Raw genomic sequence first — 14,263 nt, forward strand, 5'->3', positions numbered from 1 at the left:
TTCTTAGTGGTGGCAGATGACAGAACAAGGAGCAATGGTCTCAAGTTGCAGAGCGGGAGGTCTAGGTTGGACAGTAAGAAAAACCTTTTCCCTAGGAGGGTGGTGAAGCACTGGAATGGGTTACCTAGGGAGGTGGTTGAATCTCCATCTTTAGAGGTTTTTAAGCTGTGGCTTGACCAAGCCCTGCCTGGGATGATTTAGCTGTGGTTAATCCTGCTTTGATCAGGGGTTGGACTAGCTGACCTCCTGAGGTCCCTTCCTATTCTAATATTCTATGATTCTGAGGGAGTTTTAGCAGTAAAACTTGGTAACATTGGGGAAGAATTTCAAAGCAGCAGTTAGGTGCCCAACTCTGTCATAAGCCAATGGGAGTTGGGCACCTAACTCTAATTTGCGGCTTTGAAAATCTCTCCCGTTATTATTTAGAGCTCACACTGTGATATCCTAACAAGCTCTGAATAGTGTTTTACACTTTATATCAAAGGAATAAGTGGAATAAGGTATTACAGCATTTGTTAAAAACGTAACGTTTGCAGTAATGTTGTAGCCATGTTGGTCCCAGGACCTTAGAGAGACAAGGTAGGTGAGGAGATATCCTATTGGACCAACTTCTGTTGGTGAGAGAGGCAAGCTTGTAAGTTATACAGAGCCGAAGAAGGCTACACTACGAAGTTAAGTGATGTAAGCTGCCTTGCGTCAGGTGTCTTCTCTAGCATGTTAACTAGCTGGGGTTAAAAATTAGAGTAGGGATGGACTTTGAAAGACATACATTGAAGTTAGTCACCAACGGTCAGATTTGTAAAAGTATTTAAGTGTAAAGAAGGAGATAGGCATCTATCTAGATAGATCCTCCTAGGTATAAAGACTCCTAACCCCCATTGATTTCAATTTCTACCTGCTTTTTTAGGTGCCTAATACCTTAGAAATTCTGGCCCCATCTCTCATTAGCTTTCTCTGGCCTCTGAGGCTGTAATATCTTGGTGAACGGATACAGAATATTTCTGATTTATTCTAGGAGTCAAAAGATCGCCCTTCTTTTCACGTTCTATGATCACCTGAACATTGGTCTGGGATGAATAGCAGGAGAGGAAAAGGGTTGTGGTTTTTGGAAGATTTCTGACTCCACTAAGAACTCTACAAATTGTGTTTCAGGGTTTGTTTTATTTTCTCATGGCAAGAACAGAATGGGGAAATCAAACGGCCATCACAGAATTTGTCCTCCTGGGATTTGGATATCTCCAGGAGCTACAGATTTTTCTCTTTCTTCTGTTTCTCATCATCTACATTGGGACCATGGCCGGGAACATCCTCATCGTTGTGCTTGTGGTGGCTGATCAGCACCTTCACACCCCCATGTATTTCTTCCTGGGGAATTTATCCTGCTTGGAGATCTGCTACTCCTCCACCATCCTTCCCAGGATGCTGGCCAGTCTCTTGACTGAGGACAAAAGCATTTCTTTCCTTGGGTGCGTCATGCAATATTATTTCTTTGGTTGCTTAGTAGCGACAGAATGTTACCTGCTAGGGGTGATGTCTTATGATCGGTACTTGGCGATATGCAAACCCCTGCACTATGTAACCCTTATGAATGGGAAACGCTCCCGCCAGATAGCAGCTGGCTCTTGGATCTGTGGCTTACTGACGAATACCATAATAACGTCTTTAATGTCACAATTACTCTTCTGTGGGCCCAATGAAATTGACCATTTCTTTTGCGATTTAACCCCAGTGTTAAATCTCTCCTGCAGTGACGCCCACTTGGTGGAACTCGTCACTTTCATCCTGGCCTCCATAGGTACCATGCCACTATTCCTATTAACTCTGATGTCCTACGTTTATATCATCTCCACCATCCTGAGAATCCCTTCCACAACGGGGAGGCAAAAGGCCTTTTCCACCTGTTCCTCCCACCTCATTGTGGTGACGGTTTTTTATGGGACCCTGATCATTGTCTATATAGTACCAGAAACCAACGCGCTGAGAGAAGTGCATAAAGTGTTGTCACTTTTCTACACAGTCCTGACACCTATGATCAATCCTCTCATATACAGCCTAAGAAATAAAGAAGTAAGGAAGGCCCTACATAATGCTGTCAACAAATTCATTGTCTTCAGAGAAACTCAGGCAAAATCAAGCTGTTTTCGTCTACTTTAACGCCAGGTTGGAAAATAGAGTTGGGAATTTGCTTTTGCTTTTTTCTGTGTGAAAAAATTACAAAAACAGGCAAGCGAACAAAAAATTAATGGAAAAATTCCACATCAAATTTTTGGTTTTAAGCTAAAAATGTTCAGTTTCTTGTCATGGTGACAGATAAGGCAATTTCCTGCCATATCCTGATTGAATCAAGTTTAAGTATTGTATTAACGGAAATGTTTATGGATTATTGTGTGCTGGGATTGTATAGGACCTCTCGAGGGCGGAGATGTGACAGATGTGAGACCTGGGGGTTTAATGGACTTTTGGAGCAGAAAGATTTATCGTCTTGGGGAACATCTAAGGGGAGGTGAATGCAAATTCCCCATCTCTGGTTCTGCAAAAATCCAACCACTTGTAGATATGCCTTGAGCTGTGGGACATTGTCTGCTGGTCACCTATTACATGACAATAAGATCAAAGGCCATACTGGCTAAGGAAAAGACTTGACCATTCATATAATCATAGAATATTAAGGTTGGAAGGACATCAGGAGGTCATCTAGTCCAACCCCCTGCTCAAAGCAGGACCAACCCCCATTAAGTAATCCCAGTGATTCTGATTCTGAATCTGAGATAATTATGAACTTGTAACTATGGGGAACCCAGGTGTGGGTTTTGAAGGACTGACCCTACCATAGCCCCAGGTTGGAGTTGGGGTGGACTCTGGGAAGCTTTTTTGCATGCGTGTAGGTTCTTTTATTTTCTTATTCTGTTTTCTCTGTAATGCTTTCACCTTAAGAATAAATGTGCTTGCTTATAAAGAGTTGGGCGGTAACTTACAACTGGTGGCAATTACATTATTTGTCGCCTCTGGAGAGAAAGCAAAGAGTTGAAACTGGCCTATTTGGGCAGTCTGGCTTGCTGGGAATGTCACTGTGTAGGCAGGGAACTTGCAGCCTGGGACAACCCTGGGCAGGAGGGAAAGAAACGTGCAAAGATGTTTTCTTTGTTTATGGGTGTTTTAAAGATAATCCATATGTTGTTCCAAAAACCAATCTTCTTGGCATTAAAACAACCCTATGGATATTTTCTGTGAATCCTCATTTTTCCATGAAAAAAAGCAGTCATAAAAACGGGACCATCTCGAAAATGATTGGGCAGGGGCAGAAGGATGGAATCCTGCTGGGCTTTTGACAAACACGGGGTTAATGAGAACGCCCTGTGAGGTTCTGTAGTGGTTTTACTCCTTGCAGCACGTGTAATGACTGCATCAAGCCAAACAATGTAGTGTCCCATTGTGCAAGCGTGGTCCCAATCACTGCATTTTACAGCAAAGTCCATGGTGGAAAACGTGAACTGGACATATGTCCCGCTGAGACTTGATTTCTCTCAAATTATCATACACAAACGATGTTCTGAGACCTATCAAAATTGGTTCAATACCAAAATTAATGACCCACTTAGGGTGTGGAAAAGACCTGTGAGCTTCCTTACAGAGAATGCAGTCAGACCTAAGAGAAGTGTGATGAACACTGTAGTGGGAGGTTGTCCAAATGGGGGCACTGCAGATATTGAAAACTTAAATTTAAAGATGAATAGGTTTACTAATGGGGTCATAAAAGCAGCAAAAGCCGGAGGAAGTAGCTGTTTATTACTTAATCACCACGTGTTAGCAATGGATAATGTGCATTTAATTGCCCAAGATACTGAATATATTAACATCAATATTACCTCTATTATTAGTCACTTTGAACACCAGGAGGTTTTGTGCAATGTATGGAAATAAGATTCTGAATTTGGCCAAGCCCAGCTTAGCTGAGATACACGTGTGCAACAGTGGCCTTGGTTATGGGCGAGCACAGCTATCCAGCCAAAATATAAACCACATTATCTTGAACGTTTTGCAATTTGCCAAATTTTTTCGAATGCTAAATTTGGGAAAGGATGGACATAACCAAACTTTAATGGCAGTTCTCAGATGGACCACACCCTCTGTAAAAATATTTTATGCTAAGAGCATGGGAACTTTTATAAATAATACATATATACAGCACTACCTGAGTATTAGCCTGATAACTTGCTTTGAAATCAATCAAGCAGGTTTTTCCCAAGCTCAATTAACTAGTCAGTTTCCACCCGTTATAAAATGACCCCTAAGATGGAGTGGCACGCCCCACTGAAGCATTGGTTCCCATAGGCAACCTTCTTCACCAACAAATACAGGATATAAAAAAGGTCCAGGAACAGGTGATGACATTTCCCAGCCATCCCAGAGGACATCATCTTGACAGAACACTCAACATAATTCTGGCGATCGTGCGAGCGGTAACGGGAATTGCTCCAATTGTGCTGTGCTGTTGTATACATTGGCCAAGGAAAACGGAAAAGTTACAATAGCAGATTGGAAAAGGACTAGTTAATAAAGCTGTGATGATGGATGATATTTACTAACCCTTTATTACTTGTGCAGGCTTTGGTATATATGAATTTTACATATTTTTATGTTACCCTTACATTTTGCTATCCTATTATTTAGCATGGGTTAATATATCTGACTATATTTACATATTAAAGGAGGGAGGACAGGATACTGGAGGGGGATGTTTTGTTTGAACTAGCAGGTGCCAGACGAAGGGTGGTAACTCACCATGTGTGAAATGTAGCACGTAACTGGTTTGCATCAATGTATAAAAGGAGAAGTATTGGAGGGGCAACTTTGTCCAACCGAGGGGACGACAATGTGATCCATCCCCAGGAGCTGTGCAAACAAATCCGATGTAGACTCCTCGTTCAGTGGGGCATAAGTGGACTCCATCTTGTTAGTTTCTTGCAGTGAGCTCTTTCCTGGAACTTGTACTATTGAACCTAAAAGTATTTTGATAAATTCTCTTTGTGTGAGTGAGGAATGTATGCGCAGGACATAAAAAGACACCAACCTAAACTGCACAATCAACAGAAAGGGGAGTAAAGACGCCAACTGCCTTGCTAACCCTGAAGGTCGAAGAATACCTATCAACAACCCTAAAGTGCAAATTAACGACCCGAAAGTACAGAAGAATCCACCCTGAGAACAAACAAAGTACAGAAATAAGAGACTAGTCCTGCTTTCAATTAGCTGGTGATTAACAACTATACTGAACCTAGAGGTCGCATGACACAGCCAGGCCCATAGACTTACAAGAGAGGCAGCAAGTATAAAAGATGGGGTAAAAACATGGAAACTTTGGCTCTTATTCTGCAATTGTCATCTTGGAGCATCGGATTCGTGACCGACAGAGGCCCGGCTGGCTCCCTCCTCGTGCCCATCCTAAGCTGGCTTGAACAACGCATAAAAGGGCTGGTCATTATATCACACCAGCTCGCAGAACTTTATGAATGTGTGTGTGAATGTGACGGCTTTTTGATATTGTTGCAAGTACAATAAACGTGGCATGTTGCCTTGTCCCCCTGACTAAGATCCTGCTCGTCGTTTCTTTTACAAGTATAACAGCATCCTGGGGCATTGACTGAGCTGGTACCATTGTCACGTGAGCATACATGTGTTGGTGTATGGGGCCCTAGGGCTGTGCTTTGTCGATAATAAACCTGGCCGAGCGCCTTTGCCACTGAACTGAGCCTGTGGTCTTTCTTTCTGAGAAACATCAAGGGCTGCTGAAGCAACCTGTTGCAACCAGAGTTCCAAGAACTGCAGCATTGAACATTGCAACATTGCAACGGCAACCCACAGCACTTAACCACAGGGCGTCGTGAGCACTAAGGTGTGGAGGCAGCCCCAGAGGTGGACCTAGGTTCTCTTCCCCTCAAGCCCCATAAACCTGGCAAACCGGTGGCTTTCTTAGACTAGATGACCCTGGCCGTAACTTCTAACCCCATGGACCAATGATTCCCACACTGTGGGGTGAATTGGAATAACAAATAAGCGGAAGAATTGATGCTAAAGCCGGTCATCAGGAGCAATTCTACAGCTCTCTTTCTTGCTCACCGTAGGACGTATTTTAGATACTGGCCTGAGATAGACCAGTGAGGAATGCAAGGGTTCAAGCACCAGGATTTTGAACTAGTCAAACTGAGTCAAAATGACCCTAGTTATCTCTAACTTCCTAAATGCACCCAGGATAGAAAACAATGTTCTGAACATCTGGTATTGTCCACACATGCTCCATTTATCAACCAAAGGGCACATCTCTTATCTCCAGTGCTGGCAAGGAAGATGCTATATCTTAGGTTTGAAGGCTGCTAATTAGTTGGGGTCGGTCCTGCTTTGAGCAGGGGGTTGGACTAGATGACCTCCTGAGGTAACTTCCAACCCTCGTCTTCTACGATTCTATGAATCACCCTTCTCGCTCCATCATGGAAAACTCCACCAGCCTCTGATGCCTCAATCCCCAGTTCTCCGATCCATTCCCCAGGATGTTGGCCCCCCACCCTATCTGCCCCACTCCATGTTATCAGCCTCTTTCACTTGAGTTATGCTCCATCTGCCCCCAGGTCCTATCACCTCACTCCATCTGATCTTTGACCCATTTTCCTAGCCCTCTCATCTGCCCCATGTCCTAATCCCTCCACCGTTTGCCCACCCCCACCTGAGTCCAACTCCATCTGCCCTGTGTGTCCTGGTCTCCCCCTGGGTCCTGGCCCCGCCATCCCCACTCTGTGTCCGGTCCCTCTATATTATCCTGGCTATTGCTCCACTAGGGCTTGGGTCGCTTGGTTTCTCTCCTCTAGTTGATCTGTGGCTGGTGAAGAAGGATCCTGTCTTTGGACCAAGTGTTTCAGTTGGACTTGAAAAGATAAAAGCCATTGGCTCTTGATGCCGGAGCGGCACGATGGGTAGGTTGATGCAGAGATGCCGTGGCTTCGAGGAGGGAAGACCTTTTAGCTAAAATAGGAGGTTTGGGGGCCACAGGGAGGCTTGGCTTTTATCTTTATTCTCAAAATCTTTCCCATTTTTGGCAGCTAGTGCAGCAAAACTGTCTCAAGTTTTCCCCCACCCCAGTCGTCTCCTGCCCCTCGGATGCCACACTTAAGATCCAGGCAGTTTAAAAGCAAGAAGAGTGAAAAAATAAGTTGCAAACCTGAGTGCCCCTTACCAGTTTTTTTGCATTAACAACCATATTTCCTGTTGTTTTCAAAGCACGCTGCTTTTTCCCCCTGACAGCAGATGTGGACAGCCACAGGAAATGGACCACCCATTCAGCCAGTGACACTGTTTCTACCCGTGTCATGAAAGTGCACAAAATAAAATATACTTAAAATTTTCTCACCCCCTTCTCCCTGTCATTTTAGGAAACTTTACTCATAATAACAGATTTTTAAGCAATCTGAAGTGCTTTTTCAGCTAATGGCATCTCCGATGTGACGCTAAATAAGTATGTTGGGTTAGTTCAAGCAATACAGCTTAGCTAGCGTGGATCAGTGAGAGGCTTGACAGCATTCCATTTCCATTTTTTCTTTTATACCTTTGACAGATAATATTGATGGGATTTTGTCAGCATCTTTTAATGATTATCAATCTATATTTTCACAGTCAAGTGAAGTTATGGCTTTTAAGCATTTTTAAGCTCCCTGTCTCTTTAAATCACCAGGAAATTATGGGGGAGATGAGATAAAAAATATGTAACAACGCTGAGATTCAAAAAGATAAAGTCTGCTAAGCCAGTTGTTTTAGCAGAGCTGTAAATATATGCTTTATGCAAGTGTCCATTGTAACAGGTTTTGCAGACATGAACACGGGAGTCTAACACATTTGCAAGCAGCATTTTTCTTTCTTTGCCTAGCTGGCAATTTGGTTCATGTCAAAGGAAATAAGTTTTCATGGGTGTGTGCGCACAGGGTGAAAATAAACTTTTAACAACATTTACCAATCAAAATTGATTTTTTCTAAGACTATTCCCATACTGGAAGGGCTCCTTTAGACCAGTAAAACTGACTTCTCACTAAGGGTTTGTACTGGTATAACTATATCAGGAAAAAAAAACAACCAACAGCCCCACTAGTATAATTATGTCAGGACACGCACTGTGTGTAGAAGAGGCTTAAGTTTGTGACAGAAGTAATTGACCCCTGGAACTTTTCATTTCCTTGCTTGTGTTGTGTTGCTTTCAGAGTGGCAACACGAGGTTATTGCAATATTGTTTTTGATGGAAAGTTTTGGCTTTACGAAGCAGAGCCATGGCATTTTCAGGTTGGAACTGATCTCATCCAGGAGAGAAATTTCAGTGCAAGGATTTTGCATGAAAATTTACCAGCCCCGGTGAAAAGAAAACCATTCTGCTCAGCCGTCCCATACTGGACGTTAGGTTAGATCTTAAATATGCTGTGTTTGGTTAAAATGACTTCCCGACAGTTTGCGCAAAGAGTTTAGATGGCGCAGCCTAGTTGTTAGAGCACGCCACGTGACGTCTGGTTCCATTCCTGCCTTTTTGCTTTTCTGTACCTCCTTTTCTCCAACTGTAAAATGTGGCTTTCGCTTGGCAGCTGAGGCTTCATTTATATTGTATAAGACCTTTGATATCTTCTAATGAAAGGTGCTTCATGAGGGATTTTTTTTGCTGTATTTGTTGTATTTTCTCAGGCCTTTTATTATGGCTTATTGTGTGTTCCGGGGTAGCATCTCAGCATCCTAGGATCTCATTGTGCCGGGCATTGACACAAACACAGAACGCCGATAAAGTACCCCCACCAAAAGGCTGACAATCTCAGGAGCGCCTTTTCTCTGTCTTTCTCATCGATTATAAAAATTGCTCAGAACAAAGCAGGACACGTGAACGTTTAAAGGGACTCTGGCAGCTGGAAATCATAGAATCATAGAATTATAGAATATTAGAGTTGGAAGGGATCTGAGGAGGTCATCTAGTCCAAACTCCTGCTCAAAGCAGGACCAACCCCAACTGAATAATCCCAGCTAAGGATAGGGTCATTACTGGAGAGGAGATAGTAAAATTCTTAATGATGATGCAGAAAAGGCAGAAGTGTTCAATATTTCTGTTTTGAACTTGGAAAGAAGCAGGATAATGTTTCTGTGAGGGTGCTGAACCACTTTCCAACCCTTTAGTAACGAAGGAGATGCTAAACAATATCTAATAGTGCTAAATCTTTTTAAATCAGCAGGCTTGTATAACTTGCACCCCACCATCCTAAAAGAATTGGATAAGGAGGTCTCTGACTCAATTATGTTAATTATTAATAAATCTTGGAACACAAGGGTGTTAGAAATAATCAAACAGGTTGTCCCGGGGGCGGAATGGGGAGACAGAACCCTTTATTGCCTGCTTGTTCCACCTCGATGCCGCGAGTGAGCAATGAGATGGGTTACTTAACAATTCTTTTATCCACACCAGTATGTAAATGTATACATTTCCAGCAACTCCCCACAGACTCTTATTTGGTTACATTGACCCCTATAAAATGAATATTAACAGCTAGAAAATGACTATAATTATACCCGACCCTTTTTGTTGTTTACAGGATTACCATACAGAGGGCAGGCACATCACCATAAAACCTTTACATTTTACACTATCATTCTTTGAAGGAAAGGCATGCCACCAAAAAAAACTTGCACAGGAATGCCAAAAAAATTAAGCCCTTCACAGATGGCCAGGAAGGAGGAGAGAAAACGAGATAACAGACTGTAACTAAAATTCACAGAAACAAAGTTTGCCCTTTCCTAGACTCTGTTTCCTGTAATTTAGGCCTGGTTACTTCTCCAGCTTTTAACTCTTTATTCTCCTACAAAGGGACATTCCAGAAGACTGGAAGAGTGCTAATACTGTGCCAATATGCCAAAATGGCAAGTGAGATGACGTAGTTAAATAGGCTGCTTAGCCTAACATTGATCTCTGGTATTACAATATGAAAGATGATACAGTGTTCAATTGATAAAGAATTGGAATATATTTAATGTCAGTCAAGATGGTTTTATGCAAATAGGTCCCTCTGATGTAGTGGAGAAAGGCAAAGCAAGAACCAATTGCTTGACCTTAGTGTCCCCCGGGTCAGTCCTGGGGCCAGTTTTGTTCAACATCATCATTAATGATCTGGAGGATGGGGGACTCAGCAAGTTTGTGGATGACACAAAGCTGGGGGGAGTGGTAGATACCCAGGAAGGTAGGGATAGGATACAGAGTGACCTAAACAAACTGGAGGATTGGGCCAAAAGAAATCTGATGAGGTTCAACAAGGACAAGTGCAGAGTCCTGCATTTAGGACGGAAGAATCCCATGCACAGCTATAGACTGGGGACCGATGGGCTAGGCAGCAGTTCTGCAGAAAAGGACCTGGGGGTTACAGTGGATAAGAAGCTGGATATGAGTCACCAGTGTGACTTTATTGCCCAGAAGGCTAAAGGAGGTTGGACTAGATGATGTTCTGAGGTCCCTTCCAACCCCATCTTCTATGATTCTATGAATTGTCTGAAACAGGTTGCTTTGGAAATTGAAGCTATGTAGTTTTTTCAACATATATACCCACAACTGTGTATCTAAGGTGATATCACAGTAGCAGAGCTGAACGTGCGCTATATTGGGAAACCACTACTTCCAGTTTCATTTTTATTCATGGTCCGCAGTCGATCATATATCTGAACGTAACGACTGAGTCTCAAGACTTCACTCAGCCCTTTTAGCTAGCAACAACCTCATCGCAGATGAAAATGTCAATTGCCGGCAAATTCAGGAAAATATGGAAAAATCATCATACTTTTATGTCAGCCTCAATATACTTAGTTGTTTTGGTAGTGGTTGAAAAGAAAATGGAATTTGAGTTTAAGTGCCCAGAAGAGTCGAACATGAAACAGGCTTACAGCCTCCTCTATTTTTTTATACCAGGTCTGATTTTGCTTTTTCTAGGCATCATTTTCCAGGTACACTATGGACACTGTTCTGATAAAACAATGGAATCCTCTGGTTCTGAGCCATACTGCAAATGTTTTGCTTGCTGTACAGACAACATCAAGCACGATAGACGCTGTCGCAAAGTTTTAAAGGCTGTTTTACCTCCTCTGTTGTGGATAGCAATCCTTCTTCTGGATGGAAGATATATTGAGTGCCTGTTTAAATCATCTAAGGGGAACATCACAGAAGAAAACCAACAGCAATCAACAAACGCTTATCTGATTTCCCAGGTAAGATTTACCTGCCTTAAGAGATGAAATAATTTTCATAGAATGATAGAAACATAGAGTTGGAAGGGACCTCAGGAAGTCATCTAGTCCAACCCCCTGCTCAAAGCAGGACTAACCTCAGTTAAATCATCCTAGCCAGAGTTTTGTCAAGACGCAGCTTAAAAACCTCTAAAGATGGAGATTCCACCACCCCCTAGGTAACCCATTCCAGTGCTTCACCACCCTCCTAGTGAAAAGCTTTTTCCTAATATCCAACCTAGACCTCCCGCCCTGCAACTTGAGACCGTTGCTCCTTGTTCTGTCGTCTGCCACCACTTAGAACAGCCTAGCTCCATCCTCCCTGGAACCCCCTTTCAGGTAGTTAAAGGCTGCTATCAAATCCCCCCTCGTTCTTCTCTTCTGCAGACTAAACAAGCCTAGTTCCCTCAGCCTCTCCTCATAAGTCATGTGCTCCAGCCCCTAAATCATTTTTGTTGCCCTCCGCTGGACTCTCTCCAAGTTTTCTACATCCTTTTTGTAGTGGGGGGCCCAAAACTGGACACAATACTCCAAATGCAACCTCACCAATGCCGAATAGAGGGGAATAATCACTTCCCTCGATCTGCTGGCAATGCTCCTACTAATGCAGCCCAATATGCTATTAGCCTTCTTGGTAACAAGGGCACACTGCTGGCTCATATCCAGCTTCTTATCCACTGTTACTCCCAGGTCCTTTTCTGCAGAACCGCTGCCTAGCTTGTTGGTCCCTAGTCTGTAGCTGTGCGTCGGATTCTTCCGTCCTAAGTGCAGTGTGAGCTGAGGTTTCATTATTTCTTCCCCTTTGTAAAAGGATATCCATCCTTGATTGTAGAACTCAGGCCTGGAATAAAAAATATACGTAAGACTACTTATGCTAAGGTTGTTAAGGGGTGTCTGAGAGGTGGAAACTAGACAATGAGTGGAATTCTCCAAATTCATTTCACTGGTATCACAAAACGTACAAAATCCTTTTTCACTGGTTTCCTTTTCTTGCTTGGATGGGAAATGTCTCTATTAATAAAGGGAAAAGAGGTTTTTCCTCTCCTGGGGCAATCCCAAATGTTTGAGTCCTTAAAATAATGTAGGTCCAGATTCTCAAAAAGGCAAGGTGGGTGAGATAATGTCTTCCATTGGTTCAACTTTTGTTGGTGAGAGAGCCAAGCGTTCAAGATCACGCTGAACTCTTCCTCAGATCTGTATAGCCCAGCTCCTGTTTGCATATTCCAGGCGAGTTACAATCTTGTTTCCAATCTGTATTTGTCTAGCTTCAATTTCCAGCCTTTAGGTCTTGTTAGACCTTTGCCTGGAGCATTGCCAGCAGATTGAGGTAAGTGATTATTCCCCTCTATTCGGCACTGGTGAGGCCATATGTGGAGTACTGTGTTCAGTTTTGCTCCCTCCCCCCAACTACAAAAAGGATGTGGAGAAATTGCAGAGAGTCCAGAGGAGGGCAACAAAAATGATTAGGGGGCTGGAGCACATGACTTATGAGGAGAGGCTGAGGGAACTGGGTTTGTTTAGTCTGCAGGATAGAAGAATGAGGGGAAATTTGATAGCAGCCTTTAACTACCTGAAGGGGGGTTCCAGGGAGGATGGAGCTAGGCTGTTCTCAGTGGTAGCAGATGACAGAAATAGGAGCAATGGTCTCAAGTTGGAGTGGGGGAGGTCTAGGTTGGATGTTAGGAAAAACCTTTTCATTAGGAGGGTGGTGAAGCACTGGAATGGGTTACCTAGGGGGGTGGTGGAATCTCCATCCTTAGAGATTTTAAAAGTGTGCCTTGACAAAGCCCTGGCTGGGATGATTTAGTTGGGGTTGGTCCTGCTTTGAGTAGGTGGTTGGACTAGATAATCTCCTGAGGTCCCTTCCAACCCTCATCTTCTATGATTTTTTGATAGATTGAAGAGTCCATTATCAAATAGTTGTTCCCTGTATAGGTACTTATAGGTGTGATCAAGTCACACCGTAACCTTATCTTTGATCAGCTAAATAGATGGAGCTCCTGGACTTTCACTAGAAGGCAAGTTTTCCAATCCCTTAATCATTTCTGTGGCTTTTCTCTGAACCCACTCCAAATTATCAACATCCTCCTTGAATTCTGGACACCAGAATGGGACACAAGATAACAGGAGAGGTCACACCAATACTACATAGAGAGGCTCTCTACTTGTACTTGAGATTCCACGGTTTATGCAGATAATAGAGGAGGGCAGACTAGATGACTCAATTGTCCCTTCTGGTCTAAACTCTATGATGATCATTGTAGCTAGATATAAATAAACGGACTTATCCTCTAGACCAGGGATATCCGAACGTACTGACTCTCTGACACCTCCCTCCCTGCTGGGCAGAATCCTCTAGCCTGGCCATCCTGCAGCAGGGCAGAAGAGGAGTGAGGCACAGAGGGCTCCCCAAGCCATACTTTAACTGTAAAATTGCCACATGTGACTCACAATCCGTGGTTGGCCCCCCCTGCTCTAGACCCTTCTGGTGGCATATGGAAAAGTCATAACGAAAAAGTCCAATGCAAATAAGTTTTAACATGTCATTTTTTTTTTTAAAAAGATTTCTGGACTTGTCCTCTTTTTGGCTATTGTCATTATCGGTCTTATATGCGAGGTGTGGAATTGCTGCTACAAGAAATACCATAAGGATGAGAAAGCAGCGATCAAAAGGAAGAATCTAATGAAAAAAAAGGTTTCCGAGAATATTTTAAAACTGAAGGAAGACGCTGTCTGGCAATGTACTAAGAGGAAGATACACTATGACTCAGATCCCCCAGAAATAATTCTGCAAAATATTGAAAATAGCGATTTGATAGATGATATAGTAAAAGAAGTTCTGAATATTCCAAGAGAAAGCTCAGCTCCAAGAGCAGAAACAAGTGGACTGTTGTGAAGCTGAAGGGCCCTCCAACCCTTCACCTCAATAGATTTAGGAAATCTCAAGTTGGCAAAGGGTGAGAGTATTTCTGAATATTAATATGAC

General features: G+C 43.0%; 1 protein-coding gene across 1 annotated transcript; it reads left to right on the forward strand.

Annotated features, from left to right (window-relative positions):
• Positions 1-1,170: 1,170 nt before the first annotated feature.
• LOC137161797 (olfactory receptor 6N1-like) lies at positions 1,171-2,154 on the forward strand. Its single transcript, XM_067561282.1, has one exon. It carries the CDS (start codon positions 1,171-1,173, stop codon positions 2,152-2,154), a length of 984 nt encoding a protein of 327 aa, XP_067417383.1.
• The last annotated feature ends 12,109 nt before the right edge of the window (positions 2,155-14,263 follow it).

The sequence above is a fragment of the Emydura macquarii genome, unplaced genomic scaffold (genome assembly GCF_026122565.2).
Source record: "Emydura macquarii macquarii isolate MOO-44397 ecotype Brisbane River unplaced genomic scaffold, CSIRO-AGI_Emac_v2 contig_2371, whole genome shotgun sequence".
In the NCBI taxonomy this organism is placed as follows: Eukaryota; Metazoa; Chordata; order Testudines; family Chelidae; genus Emydura; species Emydura macquarii.

Coding starts and splice junctions, on each gene's coding strand:
- LOC137161797 (XM_067561282.1), top strand. CDS start 1,171: ATGGCAAGAACAGAATGGGGAAATCAAACGGCCATCACAGAATTTGTC.